Below are 18,906 nucleotides of genomic sequence, written 5' to 3' on the forward strand. Positions count from 1 at the left end.
TGCCAATTCTAATTATGGGACTATTTAAACCTATTGACATTTGTCTTTCTACATTTTCCAATGTTAAAAAAAAAAGAAGTATCCCTGGTTGTGAATCACTGGTGAAAAGCTGCTAATTTTCATAAAAGCAGGTTTAACATGTAATAAAGGACATCAAATTCTCAGAATGGGCTGGACACTCGAGAAGGTGGGTGGAGGGTGCTTGCCAGGGTGGGCCAAGCTCATGATTGGGTGGGCCAGGCCCGCCCAGGCTTCTTATGCAGTCAGGCCTGCTGGAAAAATGGATGCGTTTGCAAGCACCCCTGACTAATTTAGGACAGGAATGTAAGGATTTTTTACTAAGGATTATTGTAGATGTTTTAAAGCATTTTAATCATAAAACAAAGTCACACACCATAACAGACCAAACATAGATAAAACCAAATATTCATTTATACTCTAAAGTATCAAATCTTTGCAATAGTAACCTACTCTAACATTATGTATTTGTGAGCCTATAATATTTACAGGTATGGTGTCCCTGAAACATCAAAATTCTAGCAGGAAATATAAAGGCACATTTTGCATAGGCATCACCTGTTAAAACAGGACAGGATTTACATTCAAGCTGGTGTGTAGCTGACATGCTTCACACTGAAATGGGATTTCTTGCATGAAACCCCCGAATACATAAAATAAATAAACACCAGGATGTATAAATTCCAAATTAAAAAACAAATCAGGCACACAAACACACAGAAGAAGAAAAAATAAAGCCCAATGTTCCATGAAAAAGTAAATAAAAGTAAGAAAAGATTGTGATAAACAACTATGAAATGTATATGAACAGTTTATGAACTTTAGGTGTGCATTAATTGCATTCTAAAACTTGATGATATAAAGACATATCGTTTGGTTAAGCTAAGATCTGAATGTACAAAAATATAAGCAAAAGATTCTCATGTAATGCACACAGTAAGATGAATTCATAGTGGCTTGGAATCAAGAATCAAGAATCAAGAAAGATGTCCAGAGGTGTTCTGGGGTTATTTTAGTCATCCTCATCATCAAATTTCACGTTTGCATCATCTGCATCCAGCTGCAAAGGGATGACATAACATATGCAGTCACAACAATGACATAAAAATGCATAGGTGTAAATGAGTTTTGTCTAAATTTTTAAATTAAGAGGCCATCGGATACAAAATTTACTTTTACATGTTGTTTGAACTGAAAAGTCTTGGCAGTGTGTGTACACAACCACCCTATAATGATAAAAATACACCTAGTGTTTTTTTTTTAAATCCCCACAAATCATAAGCACATTCTCAGATCAAGCCATTCACAGATTCTTGGCATAGTTCTGCACAGGCCCCTCCCACATCTGTTGACTGACACTGGTGTTTTAGCATAGACCCACCCTGAGTGAGCTGTAAACAGTTCACCATTGTTTCATAGACAAGAATGTCTCCTAAGCCAGTGATTCTCAACTCCAGTCCTCGGGGCCCACTGCTCTGCACATTTTATATGTCTCCTTCATTTAACACACCTGATTCAGATTATCAGCTCATCAGGAGAAAGATCAATGAACTGAACTGAGTGTGTCAGATTCAGAAACATACAAAATATGCAGAGCAGTGGGCCCCAAGGACTGGAGTTGAGAACCACTGTCCTAAGCGATACTCCCGACATCTGAGCCGTTAAAGACGCAGAGGATTACTTTTGTTTTTGAAGAGAATGCACCCTGGATCTAGCTAAATGCATTCATGTTCATGTGAAATCGGTGCGAGTAGGACCCGGGTGTAGGGGTTACATTGGTGCCGTGACTCGGATGGAAGTGAGGTTTAGGGAGGTGAGTGTAACGGAGGCCAGCTAGCAGGTGCTGTGCAGGTAAATCTCACTCTCCTGATCACAAGATGTGGACTAGCGACTGACACTAGTGGCTTCCTTGTTATGTCGGAGACCTGGGTTCGAGACCTGTTCGGAATGGGTGCGAGTAGGACCCGGATTAAGGGGTTACACTAATAATGTGCAATTAATGCGGCTAAAATTATCAGTCTCAGAGAACTGCTTGTCACCTCACGGAATAGGGGGCAGGGTGAGCAGAGCTCATTAGCATTTAAAGGGACATGCATCAAAACGGGTCACTATGAACAGAGCTGTTTTTGACAAGGTAAAAAGGGTGTTGTTTCATACTACCATTAAGAAATTTTAACCAAAATATGTTCTAGACTTTCCATGAAGACCCTAAAGAATCATATCAACTTGTAGAAAATGGGCATCCAATGACCACTTTAAAGGGGTCATCGGATGCCCATTTTCCACAAGTTCATATGTTTCTGTAGGATCTTAATGAAAAGTCTATAATATACTTTGGTTAAAATTCTCAATAGTAGTGTAAAAAACATCCTTTTACCATGTCAAAAACAGCTCTGCAAAAAATCAAGTAATTTTATTGCATGGTCCTTTAAATGCAAATGAGCTCTGCTCGCCCGCCCCTCTCTGTCCTGGGATGATGAGCTGTAATTTGTACTTTAGCCACATTTAGCTGTGTTTAGTGGTGAAACTTGCCAACAAGCACATTATTAAGAAAGGCCATTTGCAAAGACGCATAAAAAAACCCTTATACTCACTTCTGCTGTGGGTGAAGCTGCATCAGGAACGATTTGCATGAACATAGACACATATGTAGCAGGTCAGATGTCGGGAGTAAATGATTACTGCTATGTTCATTATTACGTCCAACAACAGAACAGCTCAATCGCTCAATCTGAGACATTCTTGTCTTCCCCGGCACCTGGGTTACAAAATGGCGATCGGAGTCAGACTGTTTCAGCTCGGTGAGGGCGGGTCTAAGGTAAGGCGCTCATGTCAATCAACTATTGTGGGAGCGGCCTCTGTCTGTGTGCCGTCACACCGACAAGAAGCTGAGAATGACCTGATTTTAAAAAGGGGATATTACTTTTAAAGATTTAAAAATACCACTGGGTGGATTTTTATCATTGTAGGGTGGTTGTGTACACAAACTGCCAACACACACGAATGTTCAAACAACATGGAAAAGTGAGTTTTTGCATCCCCTTTAAGGAAAAAAACATACATTATGTGTACAACATGAAGGGTTCATATAGCACTTTCTAACTTGCTTGTTTTTTTCTGAAAACACGGTGGGTGAAAAGGTCATGCAGAAATGCATAAAAGAGATACTTACACATTTCATTTCTGTGACAGTGAAGACGTGGCCGGTCATGAACATTCTCAGAGGGATGGTGAGGATTAGGACAAAGGGCAGGGCAAGTGATAACGCACTCGATTTTATTGCCCACAGAAGCCCCAAACACATCACTTGGATCAAAGTGTACAAGTGCATACGCATAGTGGGCACCTGTAGAGAAAGAGAGAGATTGATATCTAGATACTGTAGATGGATGAATCAACATGTTGACTACATGGCCAAAAGTATGTGGACACTCCCTTCTAATTATCGGGTTTGGTGTTTGGGTGTCACCATACACTACTGTTGAAAAGTTTGGGGCTGATAAGAGATTTTTAATGCAGCTGCATTAAAACCAACACTGCATTTCTGTCATGACAACTCTTTGAGAGTTTAGCGTGGGAATGTACATGACAGTGTTAATGTGTTTGGTCTTGCTGGAATAGATCTGCTATGCTGCTGCCCTCTGCTGTGGTAGAGCAAGTACCAAGACTTGCTACTGCCAATACATCCTCAGACATGCTGCTGTGAGCATGTAAGAAACACTGCTGCTGCACATATATGAAATAACTCCCATATATATCATACATAAAAATCACCCCGTAGCAGATCTATGCAGGTGGAGCTGGGGAAGTGGAGGGTAGCAACTGCTACAGGAAGCACTAGCAGGGTTTTTGAATGTTGAGCAGCGAGCTCACTGGCTGCTGATGTAAAAACAAACCAATCAGCTGTGCCAAGGTAATAATGATGTCATTAGGTCAAATTGAGTTTGCATAATTGCAAAGAATTTTGAATTAATTTAATAAAAATACATTTTGCAGTATCAAGAAGCAAAACAAGTTGTTTTGTACAACTGAAAAAAACTGCATGTGGATGACACCGGAAGCCAGACCCATAAAATGTACAAATTGCCATGCTCAATCTTACTGGAAAAATAAAGTGGATACAGGTCCTTATTGCCACTTTCAATCAATATTAAGGCATCATTATCAAAAAAAGTGCACTTTTGTCCATGTAGTGTATATGTGTGTCTGTACACGTAATCTTACACGGGTGACATATGGAACAGGTGGGTGATACTTTTTCGGTGTAATAAGCAGAAGCATACGGTCCCAAAGCTGGATGCCACTCAGCGAAGTGATACCCATATACAGAAAGATCCCAAACAGAGCCGTCATAGGTATCATCTTCAGGATGGGCTCCATGAGAATTGAGACCCCTGTGGGTAAAGAGTTTTCATTATTCTGTGTATTATTCTAATGGTTATGTGGAATGGTTAATGGAAGTGTGTTTATTAAGTATCATTACATCAGATATAAGGCTTGGAACTCACCAACCATCACAGCCACCAAAATACCACTGACTCTTTGTTCTAACACGCGTTCAATCTGAGGTCTGGGGCCTTTGGACATGACAGTGAGGGCGTTGGCATGGGTGACAGATCTCACTGTAGCAGCACTGAGCCAGGGGACTCCAAAGATAGAGGCAGCTCCTCCCAAGAACACCAAAAGGAGGAGGTCCAGATGGAAACCAGAACCCTTGACCATTTTTCTCTCAGGCTTACTCACAATCAGCCTGGATGATAAGGAAGAGTTGTGAGGTTAAGGAAGTGTAGCAACACCAAAATTATGACTACCAAAATCTTCATGCATGAATATTCATTTTTCTATATTATCCTGCTGTTTTCTTATGGTGAAGATCTTTTAGCATATGTGACCTTTGAGCACAAAACATGTCATAAGGCTCAATATTTTGAAATTGAGATGTATACATTATCTGAAAACTGAAAAAAAGCTTTCCACTGATGTATGTTTGTTAGGATAAGACCATATTTGGCCGAGATACAACTATTCTGGAATAAATGTGGAATCCGAGGGTGCAAAAAAAAAAATCAAAATCGTCTATAAAGTAGTCCAAATGAAGTCCTTAGCAATGCATATTACTAATCAAAAAGATATATTTATGGTAGAAAATTTACAAAATATCTTAATGGAACATGATCTTTACTTAATATCCCAATGGTTTTTGGCATAACAGAAAATTTGATAATTCTTACCCACTTTGTAGCAATTTTGGCTATTGCTACAAATATACATGTGCTACTTATGACTGGTTTTGTGGTCTAGGGTCACATTGTGTGAATTTAAATGTGTTCTGTTCCAAATATCACACTCACGTAGTGATCTGGGACTCGAGGAAAATAAGGATGAAGACCAACAGGGCAGGAACAACACATGCAAACATCATCCAGATAGGGAATGGCTTCTTCTCACCAAATGGGCTGATGAGCCAGCCTCTAGCAGATGTGTTAGACACAGTCAGCCCCTTAGGCACCACCAGTTTCTAAAGCAGGAAGTAAAAAAAACAGATTTACAATGAGGCACATATAATGTTCAAAATTCACAGTCAATTTACAAACGTTTTTTTCCTCAAAATTATAAGTTTACATCTCTGAACAATTAATTTCTTGTTTACACCAGTTGTGTTTAGTTGAAGCAAATTGTATGTGTTTTGTGCACAAGAGTATGTGAAATTGTCTACAATTTGCACAAAGACTAAACGCACATGGCTTGCTGAGCAAAACTGATGAGTTGCTTCTCAGTGAACATGTAGGACCTACACACCAGCTTGTGAAACTTGTAGTTTTACGTTCTGTGAGGAGATAAAAAGTATTTTTCCTTTTTTTGTTTTAAAAACAGAACTACTCTACTTGACTTCAAATATAAGACGTGTAAAATGGACATGCAAATAATTATGGACACTCTATTTATATGCAACACATTGCTACAAAAAAGCAAATGTACTGTATACATCTAAATGTGTCTACTGTATTATTATTACGGTATTACGGTATTGGATTTTCCCAGTAAACATTTATGTACTGGGTCAACAAAAATTTAAATTCGTAACAAAGGTTTCCAAGGTTGACTGCCATGGTAAAAAAAAAAAACCTCATTGAAACATTTGACCAGCAGAGCTCACACAATGACCAAAAACAAGGTGGCATTGATTTAGTTTTTTTTAAAGCATGAAATAAATATTTTAAGACACTTTTTTTTGAAAACATGCAAAATCTCATAAAACAATTATGACAGTTGCATTTACAGTTTGTTAAGACTTAAAAAAGAGTTAAAGCAACTGAGAAAGCCTGAGCAGACTACAAAGTGATTAGTGTTTGTCTAACCTGTGTGTAGGCATCACTGATGCAGATATCCACAGCAATCATGAAGAAGATGGCGATGGGGACACCAAAATCTCCAATCATTCGACGGATCTGGTGGTGTACATTGTTTCAATAGTAACGTGATCAGTGCATTTAAAGGCTTTACTGTTGAGGTCAAAAGTTTACATGCACCTTGCAGAAATAAAAGGAATAATACAAAATGCATGTTATTTTTTATTTAATACTGATCTAAATAAGATATGTCACATACGTTTACATATAGTCCACAGGAGAAAATAATAGAATTTATAAAAATACATTTGATTCTTAATATTATGTTGTTACCTGAATTATCCCTGAATGCTAGCTGTTTATGAGTCACTTGTTTGTCCCGAACAGTTAAACTGCCTGCTGGTATCGTTCAGGTCCCAAAAATTATTGGTTTTTCAGCATTTTTGTGTATTTGAACCATTTCCAACAGTGACTGTATAATTTTGAGATCCATCTTTTCACACTGAGGACAACTGAGGGACTCACATGCAACTATTACAGAAGGTTCAAACACTGATATTTCAGAAGGAAACACAATGCATTAAGAGCCTTATTTGCCAAACTTATTTGAAATTGCAGATCAAGGTAAATTTAACTTATTTTGTATTTAACTTATCTTCTGTAGCTCCTGAAGGGCAGTACTAAATGAAAAAAAAAAAAAGATATTTAGGCAAAATGAGAAAAAAGTACACATCTTAATTCAGTTCAAATGTTTTCACCCCTGGATCTTGCATCATTTTTTCAGATCAGTGAGTGTTTGAACCTTTTGTAATAGTTGAACCAAAAACCAAAGTGTTTGAGTGACCTGAAGGATTTTTCTGAAGAACAGCGGGCAGTTTAACTGTTCAGGACAAACAAGAAAACAAAAAACTAAAACACACACACACACACACACACACACACGCACGCACACACATGTTGGGTTTACATGTTTTATGGGGACATTCCATAGGCGTAATGGTTTTTATACTGTACAAACCGTACTTTCTATCGCCCTACACCTAAACCTAGCCCTCACAGGAGATTGTGCAAACTTTTACTTCCTCAAAAAAACTCATTGTGCATGATTTATAAGCCTGTTTCCTCATGGGGACCTGAGAAATGTCCCCACAAGGTCAAAATCTACTGGTATTCCTATCCTTGTGGGGACATTTGGTCCCCATAACGTGATGAATACCAGGTACACGCACACGCACACGCACGCACACACACACACACACACACACACACACACACACACACACACACACACACACACACACACACACACACACACACACACACACACACACACACACACACACAGCTGTGGATCATTCAGGTAACAACACAGTAAGAATCAAGTGTATGTAAAGTTTTGAACAGGGTCATTTTTATAAATTCAACTATTATTTTCTCGTGTGGACTATATGTAAACATCTTTTATGTGAAATGTCTCATTCAGGTCAGTACTAAATAATAATGTTAATAATGATTACCCCCCAGAATACATCATTACTGCTTAAAATATAATTCTTTTCTAAACCTTTAAAAAAGTTTTTGCCTAAACAGTATCAAGAGTTTTTAATAAAAATGGTAAACTGGGCATACTTACAGGGCCAGGAAGGAAGGTGCTAGTTTTAAACCCACGGAGAAACAATGCAATGAAGAAACAGCCAAACATAAGGCACATGGACAGTAGGGCAGTGTTGGGATAGGCTCTCTCTATTATCTCATGATGTTCAGTGACATTTCCATCAGGCAACTTTGTGACATTGACAACCTTTTTGACTGGGTGGAAGGGGTCTTCCAGGGATTCATTCAAGTGGTCGTAGTTCAAAACTAAAGGATGCGATTGGAAAATCTGAGGAGAATTGAGAATGAGAACAAAGCAAGAAAATGGAATTTGGCGACAAATTGAATGATGTGAATGAATCTAATGAAGTGTGTGCCCATTCGGAAGACTGAATATACCCTGATAAGCTTGGCAAAGGTCTCATAGATGAAAATGAGAGAGATCAAGATGGAGAAGATCTCTTGGGTGAAGCGTGAGATGAAACGGACAAGGAAACTCCCTTCCACTGCCATAATCACCACCACAATGATGATCAACCACATGCCCACCCAGACACGGCCCACAATGTACTCAAAGCCATTAGCCTTGCAGAACTGAATAGGAAAGATGAATGCATTTAGATGGATGAGTAAAGACATACAGATGGTGATAATCACAGTTCTCACTGCTAAAAGCATCACCTGAAAGAACGCCTCCTCAAACACCATCAATGGACCGGTAAACCCAATGATAAGTACTGGTTGAGCCGCAAACAGACAAAAGATGATACCCTGCACACAGGTAGCGACCATCATCTCAGAGACCCCCATCATGTGCTCCGTCTTGTCCGCTAAAACATAGCAAGTTTGAAGATTAGAGATGTTAAATGTTGCATTTTTTCACTAGAAAAAAAAAAAAAGTTTGTAGAATGGAAAGTTCAATGGTTGTTAAACTTTTTTTAAAAAAGTGGGATTCCCACTTTTGTTCATTCTGAATGGTTTTCGAAGCACCAACTTGTGTGCATCATTTTGTATGCTTGCATAACTTGTATTCAAAAGTCTTTAGATTTTTTTGATCTTCAGATTTTTGGATGGAGTATCTGTTAACCCTCATTTGCATACCTTGGGTCTTTAGCAACCCAGGATGTTATTCCCTACCCTCTCCCTCCTTCATTTTTTTTTACTTTTAACATCATCTTTCGTAGTATTCCTCAATCTATTAATTATAAACAATATAACAAGAAAAATATTTAAAAATATAAAATAACATCTGTTTTCTGATTATTTTGTGTAAAAAGTGGTGAGAAATAGAAAAATATGTAAATATTGGATGTGACTCAATTTATGCAATTCACCTTTATTCCTCAAGGTGGCACTGATTGACGGACAATACCGATGTGATGTTTCACTCATAATTATCGCAAGCATAAAACAAAAGAATATCATCAGCAAAAATTGAACTGGTTGAATGGCTTTACTTCAGAGCGACGACTGTTCACAATAAAATATAAATGCGACTGTTATTTGACGGTGGATGTGGTGAATAAGCTGCCAGCGATCAAAATATTGACTTTGAAGTCATTAAAACAATAGTTTTGAGAATATGTTTGAGATCATGAATATGAGCCAGATGCTGAATGTATTGTGGAAGTGCACTCTGAGGATGACGGCAATCATAATTTGAACTCTTCTAAGTTTCAAAGGGTAAAGAAATGGTTTATTTTATTCTTCTGTAATTGTTCTTAAAATATCAAGAGAGTTTGTTTGCAGAAGTTAGGGATCCATCCCTGCTGGATATATAGGTCCGGGAATATGTATTAATGATTGGCGAAACATTCATGCATTTAAGGGTTGAATGATTTTATCCTATCTCAGTGGGCAGTTCTTGGCCAAAATAAGATCAAATGTGGACCAGATTTTATGCCGCAAGTCAAATGTTAAATGCGACTGATTTAGATATTTTTCAGTGGTGTGATTAGTTTATGCTTGCAGTGAATGTGCTCACCAAGAAGTCCTCCGAAAGTAATGGCAGGTGAAAGGGCAGCGAAGTAGATGAAGATGACAGCAGACAACACCTGAGGGTCCAGTGCATCGGTGAAGTCGCTAAGGTAATTCGTATAGCGGCGTTTTATGTCTTTGACCATACCGCCAAACGGATAGCCGGTACGGGCCAGTGGATCCTCCCGTGGCTTCTCAGGTCCAGTTGGGGCTAACAAAATAATCAAACACAATTAACTTCATGTAATTCTGGATATACATTCATGTAAATCAAGATTATTTGTGACCCTGGACCACAAAACCATCTTAAGTAGCACGGGTATATTTGTAGCAATAGTCAAAAATTAGTTGTATGGGGCAAAATGATCAATTTTTCTTTTATGCCAAAAATCATTAGGATATTAAGTAACGATCATGTTCAATGACATATTTTGCAAATTTCCTACCATAAATAAAAGAAAACTTAATTTTTGTTTAGTAATATGCATTGCAAAGAACTTCATTTGGACAACTTTAATAGTGATTTTCTCAATATTTTGAATTTTTGGCACACTCAGATTACAGATATTTAAATAGTTGTATCTTGGCCAAATGTTGTCCTATCCTAACAAACCACACTGTACATCAATGGAAAACATATTTATTCAGATTTCAGATGCCTAAATCTCAATATCAAAAACTGTACCCTTATTTACTAAACAAACACACAAGGCCAGTGAGAGATTTGTTCAAAGTTCACAATTTCAAGTTAAATGAATGCAGTGACACCAGTTATAGAAAGCCTGACCTTTGCTCCCAATCATGAGTCGGGTGTCATATGGGCGGACTCTATCACGTAGCATCTTCTTTTGGAAGCTGATGATTGGCTTCAGCATGCTCTCATCCTGGATTTCTGTGGGAGGGATCACGATGCTGCAGTCCATGAAGTCTGCCATGGCATTGGTCAGATCTTTCTCATTTGTAGCTAAGTAAGCCTCCAGAGTGAACACCTGTTTTCAGGTACAGAATGAAGGTGAGACATTAGAAAAGCCTTTACTTATTTTATATAATAAAATTTCAGTGCCCAGTCCATAGCTCCTCTGTACCCAGTCAGCCATCAGCGATGCCATGGCTCGGCCGCTCTCATGATAGTCTATGCCACTGTGACTGGGGCCCATGAGAAAGAAGACAAAACGAACTGGAACCGCAGATTCCAGAACCCCTTCCATCACCACTGAATCCCGTAGACGTGCAAACGCCACCACTGGTTTCTGGAGGTTCTCCACCACGCCTTGAGAATAGTGTAGAAACAAAGGCATGAAATATGCTATATAATTTAATAAGTGTCCTTATAGCATAAAACTGGATGTACTCTCACCTGATAAAACCACAGAAGCCTCCACACGATCAACCATGTCTCGCTGAGGAGGAACAGGGCAGTCCAAAAGTCAGTGGTTGAAACTGGCAGATCATTTTAAACTTAAAACAGGTCTGGAAATTGATTTATAAGAATCTAAGAATCTAACTTTAGAGTCTAAAACTGAAAGAACAGATGGATAATGTCGGTGTAATTTTAACAAGTAGGACATCCTAGATCACAACCGTTAACTAGACTAACATAGATCTAACAGATAGATAGATACCTGTTTGGTGATTGAGAATGTTTGCAACTCTATGTCTGCTGAACCCGGGGCTGAAGTGGGCTCTAGTTGACTGTGAAGCACAAACAATGAGTCATATAAAGTGTATAGTCATATACAGTCATATTCAGCTATTAATATAGACCTCTGTGACTCATATACCAAAAAACGAAGATTTCTGAAACACACACGCACACAAAAACTGTTCCCAGGACTACTTTATACAGCAATAAAAAATGTAATAATAACTTTCCTCTACATACACACAAACCAACACAGATAAGATAGTGCCTAACCTGCGCTTGCGTTGCAGTATGGCCACAAGAGCATCACGGTCGGTGGGCCGGATCTCTTTTTTGAGCAGAAGTTGTTCCACCATCTTCTGGCAAATGCTTGATAAGCTGCTCTCATCAACATCTAGCAGCACCGCCCCTTGTTATGGTCACCATAAAGAACATAGTTAGTAGAACTAACATAAATATTAACTGGTCACTATAGAGCAGTGGTTCTTAACCAAAGGGTTCTGGAGCCCACTAGGGGACCCCAGCTAACTTTTTGGTAGTGACATCTTTTTCTTTTTTGGGTGTTATCCCATAAAATTGACAAAAGGTAACACATAATCCTCATATTTGGGGGAAAATTTTAGTACAGTAATGTTTTGTCAAAAATAAAGTATACCGAATTATCAACTAAGATGTTATGATAGTTTTTGGTTCAATGTATATTTAAACGAATAAATCCTTAACTTTGAAATCAGTATGATCAACTTTTTGCCTTTTACAAAGGAAAACTGGATTCAAAATACAACAAATCTCATAAATTACACTTGAAATATTGTTAAAAATGTAACTGTTATTGATTTACCTCTGAAAAACTTTTAATAAAAAAGCAATAAAATTATTATTATTATAAATATTATAATATTATAAATATTTGATGATTCATCAGCTGTTACTCCAGTCTTAAGTGTCACATGATCATTTTAATATGCTTATTTATTATTAGAATGATCAATGTTGCAAACAGTTCTGCTGCCAAATATTTTTTGGAACATGTGATTCTTTTTTTTTTCAGGATTCTTTGATGAATAACAAGTTAAAAAGAACAGAATTTATTCAAAATATAAATATTTTCTAACAATGTAAATCTATGCTATCACTTTTTATTCATTTAACACATCCTTGCTGAATAAAAGTATTAATTTCTTTAAAAAAGAAAGAATAAAAATTTACTGACCTCAAACTTTTGAACAGTAGTGTTTATTGTTAGAAAAGATTTCTATTTTAAATAAATGCTGTTCTTTTAAACGTATTATTCATCAAAGAATCCTGAAAAAAGTATCACAGGTTCCAAAAAATATTACGTTTCCAGTACTGATAATAAATCAGTATATAAGAATGATTTCTGAATGATCATGTGACACTGAATACTGGGATAATTATTATTTTGTAATTATTATTATGAAATTTTCAGCTTTGATCACAGGCATAAACTCAAATTTTAATGTTTATATTTATGTTTTACATTGTAATAATATTTCAAAATCAAATTTTTTTTTCTGTATTTATGTTTTCTGTATCTCAGAGGTGTTTCCTCATATGAGGCAAGGGAGGCATTGCCTCCTCAAAATACTGGATTAGAAAAAAAATCTGTGGTACAAAAATGAAAACAATACCAATATTACATTTAACACATTAAAAAATGTAAAACATTGTCCAACAGTGACGCCAACAGGTAAAGTTACAGCCAGAGTCTGTGTCTTTTTTACCTCCCCTGAGTCCATTAAGTGTCAACAGACACCCTAAAGCATGCAGTGGGTTTGTTGGGGGGTAACTGAGAATGAATAGCGAAAGTCATGTGAGAGGAGGCAATGCCTCCATCGCGATATGATAGGATATGACTGGTTATGATTGGCTGTGATTGGTTAATGCGATAAATGGTGTCTCTTGTGTTTGTGCACATTCTGCATTCACAAATCAGTCTGAATGAACAATATAATTGTGTTAATGGAAAGATGGGAAGTTGTGAACAGCGTGGAGTCAGTTGAGAACTGATGCTATTTTGCTTTTCGTTATTCACATTTATCATCATGTTAAAGTGCCATGTCATTATACCAACTTTGGAAGAAGCTTTAATTTGTTTGGTGTGTTTTTCTAGATCCAGTCACTGAATTAACATGCTCTAGTTGAGATATGGGCCTTTGTATATTTCACTGTTTATGCGGGCATTTCCTGACCCCACTTACCCATTTCCTATCCTCTCTACACTTTAGTTAAAGTGTGTAAAGGACAGAGGAAACGTGTCACTCGTTGTCTCACCTGTGCTCATGACCTTGCGGAGTTGAATGAGACTTTTGAAGGTGAGATAGGAAATGTGGGGCTGACTCCATTGTCCTGTTGCAGGGCTTAAGTTCTCCTCATAACCCAGCCAGCGTCCCATTTCCTGCCACACCTCCCCACGAAGCTCGTTTAACTCCACGTATGCCTGGTGTGGAGGAGAATTTCATTAAGCCTTTCACAAAGAAGTCAAAAATAAGAGTAAGTGAATTAATGTGCTTGTGTGTGTCACCTCTGCATCTCCTCTCTTGATGGCATTTGTGTTGGTATTTCGAGCAGCTGAAGAGGGAAATGGAAAAGAAAAAAAACGAGTAGTGATTTAGTAAGGTGTATGGTTTGTGTTTATATATATATATATATATATATATATATATATATATATATATATATATATATGTATGTGCATGTGTGTGGCAAACACACCCTCTAAGTCTCTAGAGAAGGTGAAGGTCTGATGCTGCTCCTCTTCCTGCTGCCTCATCTGCTCTAAGTCATAGCTGCCTTTGTGTCCCGCAGGCGTCCTATAGAGGGCGACAGAGAGCACATACTACAACACAAACACCAGGGCAGAGACCCGACCGTCACAGCTCCACACACTCACCATATCTTATGCACCATAGGGCAGACTGAACTCCATCCTCTTACAAAGCGACTCAAGCCATCCCTGATACAAGAAACATAAACCTCACTCTGTCCAGCCCTCGCACTGCTCTGGTCGGCCACAAGGGCGCGATATTTTACAACTTTACTGTCTGTGGTCCTAAAGTACTGTAGTTGGTAGTCCTCCACTTTTTTATTGACTTATTTTTTAAACTGAGGAGGGCACACCCTGCTGAAAAAAACAGCATATGCTGGTTAGGTATGTTTTGGTGCTGGGATGCTGGTTTTAGCTGGTTTATGCTGGTCCTTTGCTGGTTTATGCTGGCCATTTTCTGGTTTATGCTGGTCCTTGACCAGCAACATGACCAGCATAAACCAGCAAAGGACCAGCATTAACCAGCATAAACCAGCATCCCAGCACCAAAACATACCTAACCAGCATATGCGGGTTTTTTCAGCAGGGCAGTTGGGCCTGTGAATATTGTTCACCTCCCACAACATTCCATCTGAAAGTTTATCAAATAATAACTTCTGATAATAAGAGATTTAAGTAATTAGCACATTTTTAGCACCTTTTTTTAAGCTTAATTGTTCACCTCCCACAACATTCCATCTGAAAGTTTATCAAATAATAACTTCTGATAATAAGAGATTTAAGTAATTAGCACATTTTTAGCACCTTTTTTTAAGCTTTTCCCAAAATTAAATGAGTATATGTAACCCTGAACCACAAAACTGGTCATAAGCACTGGTATATTTGTAGCCAACAATACATTGTATGGATCAAAATTATCGATATTTTCTTTTATGCCAAAAATCATTAGGATATTGAGTTAACTTTATGTTCCATGAAGATACTTTGTACATTTCCAAACGTAAATATATCAAAACTTAATTTTTGATTAGTAATATGCATTGCTAAGAACTTCATTTGGACAACTTTAAAGGTGATTTTCCCAATATTTAGATTTTTTCACCCTCAGATTTTTCATCCAAATATTGTCCTCATTTATTCAGCTTTTAGATGGTGTTTGAATCTTATTTTTTATTTTCTTCTTCTTATTTATTTATTTATTTTGGCTATTTTTATGACAGTTATGAAATGTCAATATCCCAGTCTTATTCTCATTATTGTAAAGTGAAATCATTAAAAGGGCATTGTATTTACACATCATGTTACACTTGCTTTAATTTATGCTCATTAAAAATAACTGTATAATATCAGTTTTCAAAATCATACAGATGCTGCCCCCAAATGTCTATTCTGGGAGTATGTAAATTTGGAAAGCGGGCATGAAATTCAGCAAAAAAGTCGTATTATTTTATGGTGGCAACGAAATGCACGTTTACAGCGACCGACTGTAAATATGGCAGCACTATATGTACGATTGTAAATTTCACTCACTTAAGTTTCAAAAATGCACAAAACTACATACAGTTGCTTTAAATATAAAAAGTATTAACCTAATAAAATAATAATCGAAATATCTGGATGTGCCACGGTAATATCAGTGTGGGGATATTAATTGTAATAAAAATTTTACAAACATCACTGGTCCTAAAATAGGCTTAATTTCTCTTGTTTAAAATATTTCTTCTAATATATATATATATATATATATATATATATATATATATATATATATTTATACAGCCTGACTACGACAGGATTCTTAAACTCTGCGAAATACATTGAGGATAACGTAACTTTATTTGCATTTCTACCAATGTGTGTTACTTGTGTGATACTCACAAAGTGAATGGAGATGGTAGAGGTGACTCATTGTCCTCATAGGACATGTCGTTGTCCTATAGAGAAAAAGAGTGAGAAAAAGATAGTACACTTTTAGGCTTGCATAGATGTAACCTATGGGTGATCTATTGTACACCAACTACTTCATGTGCTATGAGATGTTCTCCTCACCCTTTCAAACGATACTGCTTCCATCATCGAGACTGTCTTATCTTTGTCCCAGAACTCACACATAACCTTCATTCACACAGAGAAACAAAATAACATAGTCAGAATGTCAGAACTGCACACTTGCTGCAAGCAGTGGTTATCCTACATTCATGTACTCCCCTTTATTAAAGTGTTACTATAGACATTACAAATGAATCAACAAGCTGCATGTACATTTACTACTTTAAAATGATTTGCATGAAATATTTGCAGTATATTTGCAATAGCAAACATAAATATGATGAATAAAAATGTACTATAGTTTTTTAATGTTCTATATGTTTTTAACTAGAAAAAATGCAACACTCTTAAAAATAAAGGTTCCAAAAAGGGTGTTTTTAGAAGAACCATTTTGGTTCCTTGAAGAATCTTTCAGTGAACAGTCTTTAAAAGAACCATTTTGAAGAACATTTTAAAAATCTAAAGAAACTTTTTTGACTATAAAGAACTTTTTCTGCATTTGAAAGGTTCCATGGATGTTTAAGGTTCTTCATGGAACCATCGATTCCAATAAAGAACCTTTATTTTTAAGAGTGAAGGCTGCCGTTTACAAGCACTGAGGTTTAGACCACAACTCAATTTTTGTGTCTTTCAGAGGCTCAAAACTGAGACTCACCCTGAACTAGCACAAGGGTGTGTAAGAACCACAAACGGACAATTATCTGAAGCCTGAACTTCTATCGTGTGATAAGGATTCTTCTGTCCCTCATGGACAGAGGCAGATAGAGCACATTAGGGGTTTGGTGAAGTCTTGGCGCTTCAAAACTTTCTCTATTACTTCACCAGAATGATAAAGAAGCTAAACTTAAATGTATTACTTACTAAACAAAAAAGTTAAAAAGTTCATTCCAGTTCCACATTAGTTGGGATTTATGCTAAAACTAGTAGAGGGAGAAGAACACTGCTTCTTAAAACTGTTTATTAAAATATTACTAATTAGTTACGTTTGCTAATGTAACTCTCCCTAGGTTAATTACGAAACCTATATACAACAAATACAGTGAAGAACGTTACTCTATAGACAGAATTATACACCTAGTGTCTAACTTCAATAACCAAAATGCACCAGACTGCATTAATTTTAAGAGTTTCCTATATATATTGTCTCTATTAAAAGTTTTTTTTCTTCCCCTAAATACCTCAAAAACTGAGAGACTGTGAATATGTGGCTCATATCTCAGTCTTTTGAGGTATTTAAAGAACACTTGCAAAATGACTGATAAATTACTGCTGCAAGTAATAATGAAGTCTGTACACTGAAAAACACATTCAAAAACTGGTGTAGGAAAAATTTTCACAAACGATTCCAAAAAAACAGCAAGCAACACACTGAATTAAATGAAATTTCGAAGTAGAAAAAAAACTGAAATAGTATTTTCTTATAAAACAGACTCAACTAGTCTTTGTTTTACTACTACTCTGAAATTTTTTTTTGCATTGCACCTTTAGCAGGTGTACCCCTGTCTGCAAATTTGAACCTACTTTTTCATTTGCACCCACTCAGACCTTCTCATAAACACTAATTTTAATTGTTTAACAGAGCACAGCACAACCTTACCTGAGCCCAGGTGGTCCTGGCGGGTCTATGTGCTGGGTTTCCGCGTCTACACTTCGAGCGCCCAACTCAAGACTGACCTCGGACCGATTCAAAAGGCATGGGTGGAGATGGAGGGGTAATGGAAAAAGAAAGGCGTAAAGTCACGTAGTGTGCGGCAACCCGAAAAGCGACGGCATGCGTAGAGAACCCGGGTGTGGGAGGGATTGATAAGAACCTCATAATCAGAGAAATAGCCTTATCGATGGGGCCACCTTACAGCAGGAATACCCCAACCCTTATACCACTCCCAAAAACAGTCACCAAAGTAAGAACATAGTAAGAGAAGGAGAAAGAGTTTGAGGGCCTATAGTTGTACAAACTCAGTTACCTGTTTACCTAATTCTGGATCCTCATTAAACTGATTCAAAAGGCATGGGCTCATGTGAATTGTGCGCTTTAATGCTAGTTCCTCAGGTAAAAAGGTATCTGCAAAAAAAACAATAAAACAAAATATAAATAACTTTTCGTTTTTGCCATTCCCAGAAAACAATTAACTTGGATAAAGGCCAAATTATGACACACTGAGAGAGAGAAAGAGAGAGAAACAGAGACACAGACAGAGATAGAGGGACAGAGGTTTATGTGGAGTTGTAATGTGGAGCTCATTACAAACAAGTCAAATTAATCAGTAAAACAGCATCTTGCCTTCTGACGTCAACCTGCACAGAGGTTTGGGATTCCCTTCACGTAGGGTAATGGTGGACACCCCTCAAAAGGTGGATGGGGGGTGCTTTAAGGGGTTTCCCCCTCCACGACCCTCACATCAGTTTGATATATCACCTTTTTTCCGCTGAGTCACGGAAACACTACTGCCCCTTGAGCCAATGAGAGCTTGTTTATGTCCTGGAAATAA

The 18,906-nt window shown here is 37.3% G+C and overlaps 1 protein-coding gene across 1 annotated transcript; it reads right to left on the bottom strand.

The window, feature by feature from the left end:
* Positions 1-337: 337 nt before the first annotated feature.
* On the bottom strand, positions 338-18,146 carry slc4a1a (solute carrier family 4 member 1a (Diego blood group)). Its single transcript, XM_073833397.1, has 21 exons — positions 18,015-18,146; positions 16,418-16,483; positions 16,247-16,302; positions 14,317-14,414; positions 14,126-14,172; positions 13,876-14,041; positions 11,854-11,989; positions 11,561-11,630; positions 11,296-11,338; positions 11,024-11,208; positions 10,726-10,927; positions 9,946-10,149; positions 8,643-8,791; positions 8,361-8,555; positions 8,002-8,250; positions 6,378-6,467; positions 5,370-5,536; positions 4,527-4,768; positions 4,243-4,412; positions 3,191-3,364; positions 338-1,078 (listed from the first exon to the last, which is right to left on the bottom strand). Exons 2-21 carry the CDS (start codon positions 16,478-16,480, stop codon positions 1,031-1,033), a joined length of 2,754 nt encoding a protein of 917 aa, XP_073689498.1. The 5' UTR covers positions 16,481-16,483; positions 18,015-18,146; the 3' UTR covers positions 338-1,030.
* Between the last annotated feature and the right edge of the window lie 760 nt (positions 18,147-18,906).

Source organism: Garra rufa, chromosome 1 (genome assembly GCF_049309525.1).
Source record: "Garra rufa chromosome 1, GarRuf1.0, whole genome shotgun sequence".
Taxonomy (NCBI): Eukaryota; Metazoa; Chordata; class Actinopteri; order Cypriniformes; family Cyprinidae; genus Garra; species Garra rufa.

Coding starts and splice junctions, on each gene's coding strand:
- slc4a1a (XM_073833397.1), bottom strand. CDS start 16,480: ATGTGTGAGTTCTGGGACAAAGATAAGACAGTCTCGATGATGGAAGCA. Junction 14,415..16,246: donor CTACCATCTCCATTCACTTT/GTGAGTATCACA, acceptor CGCCCTCTATAG/GACGCCTGCGGGACACAAAG. Junction 3,365..4,242: donor CTGTTCCATATGTCACCCGT/GTAAGATTACGT, acceptor CTTTCTCTACAG/GTGCCCACTATGCGTATGCA.